Raw genomic sequence first — 15,231 nt, forward strand, 5'->3', positions numbered from 1 at the left:
TTCCCCTCTGTTTCTCCTCGTACATAATATAGTTGCTTAGCCAAGACCTGAGGGCCTTGCTYGCTATAAAATTCCTTTATACTTAATGATCACAATTTGTTCAGGTCAGAAAACACAAGTTATTGGGCAGCGACTTTGTTTGCACGGCAGCCACAGCTATACCAATGTTTACATAATGACATATGTAAATATGCATGCATATGTTTGCATATAAATGTTACATGTTTGCACATAAAAATTAAATGCTGCTACATGTCTGCTACTCTTATTTGTTATTAGGTTGAAACAGATGAGAGAAATATATATGTGGAGGGACTTTTTGTTTTCCAGACCATTTAATCATTTTATTTTCTGCTGAGACTATGACAGAAGTGTAGGTGGTTGTAGCAGCAATGAAAAGAAGTTGGCCAGAAGTGATCTGTATTTATTTTTTCACATCCCTTAGATTATTTAGAAATTGAATAGGCAAACATTATTCCATGTTGGGATAGAGAATATGAAGGCTAATTAATTTATTGTTTAATTGATGCGAAAGGTTATTTGTTTTATAGTAATTTTTGTGTTAAATATGAAACTGTGAAATTAAGAACTGAGTAATTTGACATTTATGCTGTAGTAAAAAATATACAAAAACCAAAGCCTCTTTATGCATTGCACCTTTTGAGTCACTGTCTAATATTATCCTTTTTTGCCCATTTATGAAAATCAGCTACCATTTTACTGAAAATGTAAACATAACTTTAAAATAGGTTACTGAAGTTTCTAAATCTGTCTCGTGTCCTTACCACTCATAAAGGAGTTTCTGTCATCTCAGCTTCTCTTAGCTTTCTATCGTTCTTGTACATTTTCTCAGTCAGATCCCCAACCCCGTGACTGCTCGGCAGCATAAAAGAGATTCTGACTYCATCTATAAGCAGCTGGCCCAGGATTTGGGCTCTTTTGTTTTGTTTTGTTTCTCCTGATCTTCACAGAATGGTTGCGGCTGGAAGGGACCCCTAGAGATAACCTAGTCCAGCCCCCTGCTCCAGCAGGGACACCCAGAGCACGGGGCACAGGGCGGCATCCAGGCGCCTTTGGAAGATCTCCAGAGAAGGAGACTCCACAGCCTCCCTGGGCAGCCTGGGCCAGGGCTCGGGCACCCTCACACCAAACAAGTTCTTCCTCACATGCAGATGGAGCTGCCTGGGTTTCCACTTGCACCCATTGCCCCTTGTCCTGTCACTGGCCACCACTGAGCACATCTTTGGCCTGTTTGTATCTAATCTGATAGTTATGGTTTCTTTGAGGGCATGAGTTCTTCAAGATGATGATTTTAGAGGTAGAAATAAAACTTGAGCTTGAACTTAAGGACTTTCTCAGTGAGCAGACCTTCAGGTTGATTGCATTGATCGGGTTCTACTGATCACTAACAGCTTGATCACTGTTGGGTGCTGCATTCTGAGTACATCTTGGTAATTATTCTTAGTAAAGGGGAGTGGTCAACTTGCTTAATTTATATACGTAATATATAATTGATGTTAACACATCATTGTAACCTAGCACAACTGAGACAATGGTGCTGTCCAGGGTGAGCTTTGCCTTCTCACCAAAACCCTGGGCAGCCTTGCAGGTGTCTGCACAGAAGGTTGCCTGGCATCATCTGCATTTGTTCCTGCCTCAAACACAAAGAGAGCCAAATAGAAAAAACAAACGAACCAACCCTATGAGTTAGCACCCTCTCTGAAGGTAAATGGGAGACTTGGCAGTAAAGATTTGGGGAGTAATGAAGCAACCTGCTATTTCGTGCCTACCTTTTATGTAAGAACCTGGTACCTGGTTTTGGCTTTTTGCCTGAAGCCCTGCTGATATGAGATGGTGACGAATGAGCCGTGAGCTCCACTGTGTCTTCATTTGCTTTAAGGTTTTTGGAACTCTAAATTCTCCTACTGCTCTGTGTGAAACAGAACAGCACGCGCTGGTTTAGGTCCCTAATAAGTGTTTGTAAGCATGCCATTAAGCCARTAAGTATAATTGCTATGATTTAGTCAGCATGGGAAGCCCCATTGAATGCAAAGGTCATTCCAAAGCAGAGKTTTTTTTTTTTCCAAAACAGCTCTAGAGGTTTATTCTTTCTTTCTATATTTATGTCCCTCTCTAAAATTTGTCAGAGAGCTGGGAGGATGTCTGTCCAAAGAGAGGGAAGAGATGGCATTTGAGTGATGACTGAAGCTTTTGGGTTTTTGATTTCTGACATATTTTGCCTAGTTTTAAACTTGAGGGAACCTTCTCCAACTGCATCCAACTGCTTACTTTGGATTCTCGGTAGGGGCAGAGCAGGTTGGAAGGAAGCGTTTGACTGGGAGTGTTTGTGATTGCTGAGAGTTTTTGTAAAGGATGTTACTGAAACTCGTTTCTCTTGTCCCTTGCTACCAGGATGGCCAGTCGGATATTTTGTACAAATTTTGGTCTGCGGTAACTCAGACTCTTTCCTCTCAGTTCCAAGCAGCAACAGACTGTAAGTATTCAGTATATTGGATTTTTAATGTCTTCTGTATTCCTGTTGAATCTGGCATTTCCACGTGCCTGCTGTTTGGTATCTCTTCTATGAACTATAGCTGTGGTTTCTGCTCATTGCCAGGTTGGTGAATTTACAACTTACTCTTCTTCTTGTAATTGTGATCCTCCTAAACGATGATTGAATTTTCAGAAAGAAATACATTCTGGTTTATTAAGTAGTGCTAATCTAGTAGCAAAAAAGATAATTTTGAGTTTGCCAAAATACTGACTTGGTTTTAAAGAACAGTACTTATCTGTCTTCAAAAATATAAGGCTATAAAGTTATGCAAGTCTCATTTTAGCCATTTTTGATACCTTTCTAAGTAGGAACTGAATTCCTTTCAAATTGTGTCTTGTCTAAATAGGGATAAACGGTTGACCGCCTGACTATGCACAATGTTCTATACACAGTAATTAATAACTATCAGATACAATCAAGGAAGATCAAATAAAAATCACATTATAAACATTAGCCAGTGCTCTTGCCAGTACCTAATAAAGCAGCATGCAATTGGACCAGAAAGACAAATTACTTTGGTGCTTTCATAAATATATCTTCCCTGTTCAGTTGCAACTTAAAAAGCCAGTCTTTTGCACACGTAAATTAAGTGCAAATAAGATGTGCATTTATCTTTCTGATCTCCGCTTTTGCATTAGCCTTTTGCAACTTGGTCCTGCTCTGCTTTATCGCAGCAATATCATTTTGAGGAGGAAACTGCTTGATTCCTGTTCAGTGGTTGCTAGGTAACTAGGTGATCCCCAAAGAAAATGCGATCCACTTGTGTTAAAACATATTAATTTTAATATTTGCCTTATGCCATACTTTATCAGCGCTGTGTACACACCAGGAGCCTCGTATGTTCAAACTGAACATGTGGTAACTGCTTCCAGCACAGGGTTTTGAGACTGTGGAATTGTCACATCAGTTACGATTGTCACCATCAACATTTCAGGATGAAGATAACTTGTACAAATTATCAGCAGTGTGTCATCTGACAACTGTTCAAACAGATTTTATTGCTGCTGATTTTTAATGGTTTTTAATATAAAAGTTGAGAGAGAGAGAGAGATTGGCTTTTTACACTGCAACTGCTGTTTTTTACTTTGCTGCATCTGAGCTTTGGGGAAATAATGTTCCTAAGAAGTTGATTTTTAATTTTTGAAGCGGCACTCTGCRTTCTGCATGGGAATGCTCAGGTTTTAGCTTGTAAATTCTAAGTGAGGGAACTGACTGACCTCAGTCATAAACCTCCGGGTAATGCAGTTTGGAGGGAGACTAGACATGATCAGATAAGTGATACAGAAAAACGATTTTATGGCAGAATTTACTGAGGGTGATAACATCCGTGTCTGCTTTTGTGAGGTTGGAGCAGACTTTATAAACATCATTTTGTCAAACACAATTTTAGGTCACAATAGATGTGAATCCTCCAGTACTCAAAAGCAGAACACGTTTAAATAGCAGAATGRGCAGAGTGAACTGGGGCAGATGTCCAGAACCTGAAAATCCCTAAGTGAAAGGAACAGAGTTAATCCCCTAATATAATGGTGCAATCCATAAAGTATGAGTGATCTTAGGTGAAGATTAATATTGGTCATGGAAACAGTTGTACATTTGTTTCATTTCCTGCCACTTGTGGCTTTTCTGACATTTTAGGCTGAAAATAACACTGTTTATTTTTTCTGCTGGCTTTGTGATATTTTATTTGACCAGTGTAGGGGTTGTATTTTTAGGTACCTTATTTCAAGAAGTTTGTGTCTAAGCACGGGCTACTCTCATCAGATTTGGTAGTGTGCCTTGTAGAGGTTACTTGTCTTTTTTTTAGCTTTGTATCTTGAAGGCTCTACAAAACTACACCTTTTCCACTACTAAGCTAGAAAACCTCTAGTTCTCATCACACTTGATATTTAAATGAATAATAATAAGTTCACTAGCAATTCATGACTATAATTAGTATATTTATTGTACAAAATGAAATTTTCCTGTCCAGTTTTTAAGTTGTGGAATTCGTACTGGTGCTTTAGAGGCTTAGCTTTGTCAGCTTCATTTACTGTGATAGCTCTTAGCACTTTGAAATTAATTATAAATATTACACTAATAAGTTCAGAGATAGATGTTACTTACATGAAACAAATAAATTAGTTCAAACTTAGCAATGCTTGTTGCTTTCTGTTTTATTTTGCAGCCTCTATGTTTTTGAAACAAGCTTTTGAAGGAGAATACCCTAAATTACTGAGGCTTTATAATGACTTGTGGAAACGCCTGCAACAATATAGTCAAAATATTCAAAGGAATTTTAACACCAGTGGAAGTACCGATCTCTTTGCTGAGATGCAACAAATGGAAGAAGATACACAGGACATATTTATGCAGAAAAAACAAGACTATGAGTATGTACTATGAACTCTTGTTGCAATAGAAAGTTGTGTATTTTTAAGACCTTAGGGGTTAGGACCTTAGACCTTAGCCTCTCCAAGAGGAGGCCTGTGGGGATCATACCAGGGTGTATAAATATCCGATGGAAGGATGTAAAGAAGATGGAGGTAGACTCTTTTCAGTGGGGCCTAGTGAGAGAACAAGAGGCAGTGGACCCAAAGAAATAGTGAAATAGAGAAAATTCCAGACAGATTTACTGGGAGATTAGACAAACATGGGAAGAGTTTATCCAGAGAGGTTTCCATTCTTGGATATACTGAAAACCTGACTAGACAGTCTGGAACAACCTTCTCCAGCTGATCCTGCTTTGAGCAGGTGAGTGGAYTAAGTGATGATGTGTGGGAGTCTCTGCCCTCCTCAACTATTGGGTGATCCTGCAGTGAAGCCCCAAGTCAGACACTTGTGTGTGCCAGACACTCAGTTTGTAAGGATACAGTTTGTATGTTTACTGCCTCTTAGAAGAAACATGATATGAGTTGTAGATACCGCAAAGATTAGTCTGTAAACAGGCTCATCATCATTATAGAGTTATGTAAGATCAAATAAATATTTTAGGTGTGATTTCTGTTGGCTTTAATATTATTCCTGTGTAATTAGTGGGAGACTTGTCATTGAAATCAGTGGGAGCAAAGTAAAACCTCGGTCAGGCTTTTCTGACAATAAGGTAAAATGTTTGAGAGCTGCTACTCACTCATTTTCACCAAGAGAAATAGGGCCTAAAGCTTATTAAAGGTAGATTTAAGAAGTTTATTTCTCTCTGAGTTTTTATATAACATATAAGCATACAGAGACCAAGAGAGTTTTTTTGATTTTTTTTTTTTGGCTTTTAAATATAGCATTGAACACAAGCCATCTGCTAGTGAAATATGCGACTACTGAAAGGGCTGTGGTTGCAATCCTGGATATTTCCATGGTGGTTTTAGTGTGTCTGAAGTAGGGATTCCACATGGGTCCTAAGGAACTCTGTTGAACTACATGGGGCAGTTGTCCAAGTGGTTATGGAATTCAAGTGAAAAGCAAGCTCTTGTACACTGTCCAACTGTCTTCAAGTGTGTATGTTTAGAGAGCAGAGGGAAAAATGGGGTTGGATATTGCAAAATATGCCTGCTCTGGAAAGATGTAACAATGCTATTGCATATTTCCATTTAAAATGTACTAATTTTTYATTATCCCCACAGCCCAGAAAAGGCCTTGAAAGATTCATTGCAAGCATATGAAGCTGCTTATTTGTCAAAATCCTTATCTCGACTCTTTGACCCTATCAATCTTGTCTTCCCTCCTGGAGGTCGTAATCCTCCTTCTTCTGACGAGCTTGACAGCATAATTAAAACTATAGCCAGGTAGGTAAGGAAAATACACTGCAGCATATCATTTTCAACATGTTTTTCTCCTACATAATTATAGAAATGAAGCAGTAAAAGTTAGATTGCTCTTCAATTATACAAATGATTAGTATTAAAATTAATATCTGTGCTGCATTTTGTTGTTCTGGAATAACTGGAACAATCATGTAGACTCTTCTGCATGTGAACAGGAGAAGTTTTATGCTTTTTAGCTTACATAACAGAGAAASAAACTTTAAGCATATTGTACATGCCTGATATTGTAATTATTCTGATTGTGCCAAAGGGAGAATTATATTAGGATATTAKTTGCTTGGCTGCAAATAATAATCCCTGATGTAAATAATCCGATAATATGAGATAGAAAGGTAATGGATGAATGCAACTATTTTGGGTAGAACTTGTGTGTGAGAGATATTTAAATTCCTAGTGGAGTCTTTTCCTTGATAAGGTTTTGGTGAAGAGCAGTATGTATAACAGAAACTGAGAATCCTGGGCAATATTCCTWGCCTGTGTGGGCAGGTAATGCCAAAGCCCGATACCTCACTTCTGATGAATGCTTGGCACATCCCATGTCTGTTCTTGAAAAGGGGAGAAGACCATGAAAATACTAAAGCTTTACATGAGTTTTCTTGCATGACTTCTAGCTAATGATGTCTGGAGCTCTGCAGAGTGCTCGGAGAGGGGTATGTTCTAATGTCAGGTCTAACGTACCGACCATCTCGCCAGGTCTTGGGGGAGAGGTTCATCTCATCACTAAGGCCATCAGATTGGCCTTGGCCTTCTCTTTGGTCTCAGTAGACCACTTAAATTCAGCCCCAGCTGAGGGATGTGTGTGGGCTTCCATGAACACAAAAGACTGGGAGCGAGTTAGAATTATTTTTTCTCTTTGGATTGTTGCCTGTCACTCCTTTGGGGCCTCTGTTACTCTACCGTGTTGCCTAAAATACAGCCTATTAGTTGTGTCAAGCTCAGGCATCCCCTGGGTATTTCTGCAGAGCTCGTATTATTCCAGCGTTGAATGACTGTGTATTCACCTGTAATGTTTGAAGACTGCTGCCAAACCATGAGTGTCGTTAATTACAGTCAATATTTTTGAATGGAATTACTAATGGAGAAGGAGATTTCACGCTGAAGTGTCATTCCTAAACTTTGCTCGTTGTTACCGGGAACATTCTGCACGTAAAATTCCCAAATGACTTGTTAAACTGTAAACTGAATTACAGTGCTTATAAAGCTTTGGTTACATGCATTACTATCTCTAAATCGTTACACCGTATAACTATGTATTAATAGATAATTTTCTGTCAGTTAAATACAATGCTATTTAGTTTTTAGCTAAGATTTATACTCTTTGATTGCAGTGAGCTCAATGTGGCTGCTGTTGATCCAAACCTCAGTTTAGCTGTGGCAAAAAACGTGGCGAAGACCATTCATCTCTACGGTGTAAAGTCAGAGCAGCTTGTAAGTAATTCAGAATTTCTAAAATGTTCTGGTTTTCTATATAAAGTGTCTTCCTTTTTGTACCTTTACAGTGTGACAATAATAACGTCTAGACAGACAAAATCATTGAATTAGCTTTTCATCGCATCTAGAAGAATTTTCAGTTAAATTCTGTCTTCAGATAAACACAGGCAGGTCTATTGACAGCAAAAAACCATACCTGTATAGCTCCAAATTGAACTTACTGTATTGATTTAAAAAATGACAAAATTCTAGTGGTCTTCAAGTAAAATTAAGACAATTCCATTAAATGTAATATTTACCAGTATTTGATAGTCCATCAATTACATGACACATCTTTATAGTATTAAAACTTGGAGCATTCAGATACATTCTTTTTYGGTATATGTGTGAGAATTTGGGCATATTTAGTACATATTTTACTGACCCTTGATTTTGTGTTTGCTGCTGTCACGTGCTGCCAGGGATTGGTCATGCACTGCTGTGTAGTGGGAAACAAGAGAGGAAAGGGAGAGTATCCCCAGGAGCCAACTGGAAGGACAGTGAATATCATCATATTCTGAGAAAATAACATTAACTGGTTTCTAGTGAAGTTGATGCTTTCATTATGTAGAAATTAAATCTAATTTGTACAATACGCAGACTTAAAGGAAGTGAAGAAGCTACTGGTATCAAGGAGTTCTCTTCAGCAGCTTAACTCTGAAAAACTCAGATTTGATGACATTCATTTACTTCTTGGTTCATTTAAAAACAGAGGTAGTTGCTAASAGTTTTTCACAGCAAATGGTTAAAAATATGGCAGGAATGAAGTTAGGGATTCTGTTTAACTTGTTTAACTGTCTTTGCCTATATAAAAATGAAATCCAGTAGCAGATACTTTGTGTACCATATCTGTTGGATGAATTGTAACTTGCAAACCAGTGTTTGTAGAAGGAACATAAATGGAACAGCCGTGAAGATCATAAAGACCTTTAAAATCTAAAAAGAAACATACATACTTATGTTATTTTACTAGATATTCAGAATGTAGTTATTTAGTTGGCTATTCCTTTAAAAACACAGAATCATGACTTCTTATGACCTTATAATTCCAGAGTGAAGTTTGCTAGTAAGAGAAATCAGGATATTCTGTAGGTTGCTCTACTCGATATGAATAAGAAAATAAGCTCATGTCCATATTTATGTCTGTGGAATACAGGGTGGTATATACACCTAGTTACTTGGTTCAGAGGACTGTTTATCATTGTAGGTTATGTTTGAAAATGGCCTTAAACTGGAAAAAATAGACCTGTCAGCTGTACCTGTGAAAGCACTGCAGTCTGTTGTGCTCATCATCTCTGTTAGGACTTCTGTTTGGCCAGTGGTTTGTTCAAGAACATTGATATTTTTGTGGTCAGCCAGCTGGCAAGTTCTTAAAATCCTAAGAAAAAGGATATGCAGAAAAAAAACCTGACAAGCATTGGGGCTTTGTATTAATTGAGTTTAAACTAAATGAAGGCTGGACTAAAGGGAGCCTAAAGCTTGGAAATTACTGATTTGAATAACTGTGCAAGTCAAACCTAAACCTGGAAAACCAAGCGAGAGGATTCCTTGAACTGGCAGGATGAACTTGAAAGCCCGAGAAGAACCTACGAGCAGATAGAGAAGCAATATCAGCTCTGTATTGCCCARCTGCAGAAAATGGTTTCCTTTCCTTACTAATAGCCATGCTAAAACTTTCCAAACTAGGAGAGCTCAACTCAGCTGCTGTCACAGGGATTTTGTGCTACCCTCGAAGTGCTGAGGTGTCTTGCCTGGCCTCCAGCTGCCTTTCCAGAAGGGCACTGCTCTCCCACGTCCTGTGTCATGTGTTGTCAGCCCTGTTGACATCCCTTAGCGCATCTTGGTGTTCTTTTGCACCTATTTTTAGGCAGCCAGATTGAGCCCAAAATGCCTGCCGTGAAGAGCAGGAGCTATGTGGGACATCGTTGTTTTGTTACATTTTGGTGGCATAACCTAAAATGCAATTGTCATGCAGGCAAGACTACGGAGAGAACTTTATAAAGCTGAGAAGAGTATCTGAATAATATATCCATTGAGGTGCTTGATTTCTGAGAGCCCAGTACAGCAGAGCTATTGATMGAAATTAAATTTCCTGGAGGAATTCACAATTAGTTTTGGTCTGAACTAAAACAAGAAGAATCTCAAAACCTTTAGTGAGGGAAGATGGGAACCGGGGTGGACACTCTTAAGAGCCATAGGAAACATTTTTATGTTTTAATTTTATAATGTTGCAGGTGGATTTGAATGATGAAAAAAATGAAATGTGCAGTTCTAAAAATGTGGAAATGAGTTGTTCTGATGTAAAGAATTTTATCTTTCAGTTCCTTCAGGATGAGRTAATGATTTCACAAAAAGGAATTCCATTTTACTAAGAGGATTGGTTTCCTCACTGTTTTTCCACTTAGTTTTAGAGAGGACAAAAAAATTCTTATTCAGGACTCAAAGATTTTTGCTTTGAATAAAGGCAGAATATAATGATCTGCATTTATAGTGCTCTAGTGCTTTTGCTAAAGCAAAATAAGTAAGAAAATGGACCTTTTACTACGCATCCAAAATGATTGTTTCTATTGCTTCTGACTTTGTAGCTTTGAAGATTTTGCTTCTAAGACTTCTCCCCATCAATAACTCGTTATTGTTGTGCCTGAGACCAATTCTTGTATTAGCCAGTTCAAAAGATTTCAAAGAAGATGTAAATAGCAGCTTATCATAGAATCATAGAATCATAGAATCCTTAAGGTTGGAAGGGACCTCTAGAGATCATCTAGTCCAACCCTCCTCCACACGCAGGGTCACCCAGAGCACGGGGCACAGGGCGGCATCCMGGTRGGTTTGCAAGAGAAGGAGACTCCACAACCTCTCTTGGCTCCGGGTTCTCCAGGTTCCAGGGCTCTGTCACCCTCACTGTTAAGAATTTTTTCCTTAAGTTCCTGTGGAATTTTTGATSTTTCAGTCTGTGGCCACTTCCTCTAGTTCTGTTGGTGGCCACCACTGAAAAGAAACCAACTCCATCCTCCTCACTGCCTCCCTTGAGGTATTTATAGACACTGATCAGGTTCCCCCTCAGCCTYCTCYTCTYCAGGCTGGACAGGCCCAGCTCCCTCAGCCTTTCCTTAGGGGCAGCAGGTGGGTATAATCTGCTGCTGGGTGAATCCTTGGCTAACCCATTGCCAATGGTTGATGGGATCCATTGCTTTATGCTGTGACACTCTGAGTTACTGTCCTAACTGCACTTGATGCAATTGCAAATGTTCTTATTATTCAGAGTTCCAAGGAATAGTTGCGCATTGCAATAATTAAGAAAAAAAATATATTTCTCTTAATTTAAGATTAGTACCTTTACTTACACTCTCCATGACATGTATTGTTATGTGRTGCCAAGGGACTGTGCTTAGCATATTTTCTGTGTGCCATTATTATTTTGTCTCTTCTTGTTCACCCTTTCCATAAATCATGAAGCAAAAACATCCTCATAATGATTGCAGACATTGCAAGACTTCTGTTTAGTCACTGTTTCTACATCTCTATTTCAGATTGTAGGAGAGATTATCAAGTGTGATCACTGTGTTTTAGATGAACAAGGTTTGCCTTCTTTGCATTTCACAGTCTGGCCCATTGCTTATTTTTAATGTATCTGCTGCTCACTGGGCCAGAGTTTGCTTACTAGCCATTTTTTCATACAAGTGAGGTGGGCCAGATAAAAAGAATATTAATGTGCTTGTACTCCTGTATAAACCTGTGCATGAATCTTTTACAAGAAACTTGTCAGCCACCCTTCATGAAAGCCAAAAAAGTTGAGTAATTCACTTTGATTGAGAATCCCTGGTGCTTTACAAAAGAGAGGAGCCMGTAACGCTCCCTGATGCAGAAATGTTGACCCATTTGTGTAATGTGTAGTTGAGTAGAGACAAACAGAAAAGAGTTTACATCTCACTAACCTGTTAAATGGTTCTGACATGGCAGCAATAATTGCATGGCTGGTTTCTGTGCGTATGGCTCTGCAAAAATGTTCCATAATCAAGAAGTGAACAGATTTTGACTGTTTTTGAAAAAGATGTTGGATTGATTGCAGAAGTCCTTTAAATTCCCACTTAATTTTGTCCATATGCCACTTTAAATCAGATTTCTATTTTCTCTMTATATAAAAATACATAAATGATAGTCACCTGTTGAATGAAACTTAAGAAAAAATGTGTTGGAATTTGAATGTATTTAAAGTGTTGTAATTCTCATTCTCATAATCCAAAATCTTTCTGTTGCAAGTTTGCAATCACTGTGTTTCAGTTTGACTGTTGTCTCTCTTACTGGTAGAGATATTCTGAATATCAGAATATCAGAAATTCTGATATTTCTCTTACTGGTAGGTGTCATGCAGAGGGAAGTCGTGAAATMTTGAGGCTTAAAATTTTTGGAATTTTACAGACTTTTTGCTTTTGCCAACAAGGAGAAAAATAAATTGTAAGATTCATAGAGATTGAAGATGGAAGAGCCCTATTTGGTCATCAAGTGTAGTTCCTTCCCAGCACAGGAGTATTCCCAAATGTATTTATAGTTGGGATTTTGGTTGCCTTCTTTCTGCCTTCTGATGAGTGATGATTTCCCTTAGCTCATACACTGTGAGTGGTAATGTAAGTACTGTGTGTTCCCTGGATTTTGTGCTATTTCTGTCGACGCTGCGGGTGGGTGGGTGGGTTGCAGTGCACTAACCCACCCACCGATCGCACAGAGATGAAATGTGTTGAGCTGTGGGCATGAAAATGCAGTTGTTTAGAGAAGATGGGATTCTCCCACTTTTGGAACCTGGTGGCTTTTAATTTCCTCCCTAAAGTCATCCTGCCAGACTATGTCTATTAGTTGTAATCAGGGTCCCCCTATCAGTGTTGGGGTGACTGTGTCTTCCTGCCTCTTCCCACCACAAGGCCCAGCTGTCAAAAACAAAACAGCCCGTTACCTTTTGACCAAAGAAGAAGTAAACATTTATTTTACAGGAATAAGATTGTCAAAATCAGGTTGCCCAACAGCTTTCCCAAGCAGGTGGAGATGATTACGCTATCAACTTCTGGCGATCTGAACTCTTTCAAAAGTCACTTTTGTACTTGGGTGTGTAAGGCAGTGCCAGCATGATTTTGGCAAACACAAAAATCTGCTGTGCCCRCAGGTGTCAGGGCACGTTCTAGCTCCTCTCCAAGCCACGGGGACAAGCACAGTCCTGGCACCGTGCTGAGCACAACCTTCTCATTCAGCTTCAAGCACGAGCAGAGCAAGTTYGTGTCTGCTTGAAGTGCAGGCAAAACCAGAACCTCCTTGACACTAGGGCAGAGCTGCGATTTCCTGACATTTGAAAAAGTTCCTAAATAAGGAATGCTTGTATTTTGTGAAGTAGCATCTTTTGGAAAAGTTTGGTTAAAAAGGGACTACCAGACAAAAGCCTGATGGCAGACAGACAGTGGGAATCTTCCCAGTGACAGACCTGCAAGCAGTCATAGAGAGGAAACGCTGAAAAATAGGAGGAGGAAGGTAGGTGCAATGAGGGAGAGAGGAAATAGAGGCTTTGAAATGTTCTTCCATTCCCCTAATTAGGTGTGGCTGGACTTGTGTGTCATATATCACACAAAAGATGATGATTGAGGTGGCATCCCAAAGTAGGGGCTGTGAGCAGGGCTTTGGGAAAGCTACAAATCCATCCTTTGCCCATAGCTCATGGCAGAGGCTCGTCCTCTCATCAGGATTTTAGCCTTGGCAGTGGGTGTGGGATTTTCTGGGTAGCAAGTTTGCCTAATATAAACCACTAGGAAAGTTATAAGCTCTGTGCAGAGGAGCTCTGTGCACTGTCCTCACAAGTGTTCCGAAGAATTCTTCCCCTGAACTTTTTCTTTTTTTTTAAAAAAAAAAGAAGAAAAGGATGACACTTGATGCATTTCAGCTATACTGCAATGTTAAAATGATAAATACCCAGGAATAGAAGTAAATTTTGAGAAGGCAGATTAAAGAACCGACCTGAGTAACTCAAAAAGCAGAGGCTCCACACCAAAGCCCAAAAGTTGTCCTATATTCTCTAAAGTCTTTGGCTTAACTGTGTAAGGCTTCTGGTACTGAACTTGCCAAAAGGCGAAATCAGAGAGAGGACTTGACATTCTGGTTCCCAGAACATCAGACCTCTGTACACTTGGTGCACACAGAAATGTGTATAGGTTTTTCTTGGGTAAACTAGGTTTGTAAATTCTGTTGTTTTGAGGAAAAAATCTGCATCAGCCGATACATGTGATAGAGCCGAGAGTAGGCAGCCTTTTTCTCACTATCCTGGGTCTCAGTAGTATATTGAGATTCATTTGCATTTACTTAAGTAAATATCTGAGCTATGCAATGCTATATATGTTTTTAGAATATACACAGATAGTAGAGTACTATACAGTCATGTGCTAGGTATACTTGGCCAGGTATAAAAAGATTCTTAAAAGTAACTCAGAAACTTTGATTTAGGGATATATARATTATTTTTCAATAAAAAGACTACACAAATACATTAGCTTTCAGAGGGTGTAAAACAACTCTGAATACTTAAATAGATTAAAATTTAAAAATAAAGTAGCTCTGATATAAAAATATGTTTTTTCTGACATATTATTTCTAAACTTTGCTTTTTCCTAGGGTTTACTTTCCAATTAACTAGAAGAATACTAACTAGTGTTACTGGAGCTGTATTAGTGTGAGGTGTTGTTATCCATCATAAGGATGACTAATACGAATTTCATCGTTGTTTTTAATGCACTGTTCTCTAAGAAAGCAAATATCACAAAAGGGCAAGAGACAAAGGAAAACGTAACAATTCATTGCCCTTTAAACCTCTCCTTCAGAGTGAAATGCTKATATATCCTAATCACTCCCTGCTGGTCCCCAAATGGTCTGGATTTGCTCTTATGACAGAATACGAATGTGGAAAGAAAACATATAGCTGTCCTTCAGAAGAGAAAAGGAGGCATTTCTCTAAGGTCTGTTGCTTACAGAAGTACTTTCTTCAGCAAAGTAAATGAGCCTGTCTCATCTGTTTGAAGGTAAATTGAAACCTGTTCTGATTTGTATTGGCCTCACTTCAGGGATCAGCAAAATGTGTCCTTTTTGCTGCAGAAAGGCTTTGTATTAAATTGTTCTACACTGTCACATGAATGTTAATGCTATTTGGGCTCTGTCAGTTGAGATGACGCAGATTTGGAACTGATGCTCAGGACTTTCGGTTGCTATTGAGGCTGTGAGCTTCTGAGTTTCCAACATGGGACAGGAGAGTAATGTGTCCCAGGAATGAAAAGGACCTGGGTGTGTTCCTAGGCTCTAGAACCCACAGTGTAGAACAAATTGCCTCCTGATAGTGAGGTCTTCTACCCTCCAGAACACAGTGGTTGCCCAGTTGGGCTCTTG

At 39.0% G+C, this 15,231-nt stretch overlaps 1 protein-coding gene across 1 annotated transcript in view; it reads left to right on the forward strand.

The window, feature by feature from the left end:
* Window positions 1-15,231, forward strand: part of COG5 (component of oligomeric golgi complex 5) — a 171,260-nt gene that overhangs the window by 116,255 nt on the left and 39,774 nt on the right. Inside the window, exons 11-14 of the mRNA XM_026046366.1 lie at window positions 2,413-2,494; window positions 4,722-4,926; window positions 6,151-6,312; window positions 7,680-7,779. Coding sequence (XP_025902151.1) covers window positions 2,413-2,494; window positions 4,722-4,926; window positions 6,151-6,312; window positions 7,680-7,779 — 549 coding nt within the window. The remainder of the gene's footprint in view (window positions 1-2,412; window positions 2,495-4,721; window positions 4,927-6,150; window positions 6,313-7,679; window positions 7,780-15,231) is intronic.

The sequence above is a fragment of the Nothoprocta perdicaria genome, unplaced genomic scaffold (assembly GCF_003342845.1).
Source record: "Nothoprocta perdicaria isolate Ctin4 unplaced genomic scaffold, notPer1 scaffold_44, whole genome shotgun sequence".
Classification (NCBI taxonomy): domain Eukaryota; kingdom Metazoa; phylum Chordata; class Aves; order Tinamiformes; family Tinamidae; genus Nothoprocta; species Nothoprocta perdicaria.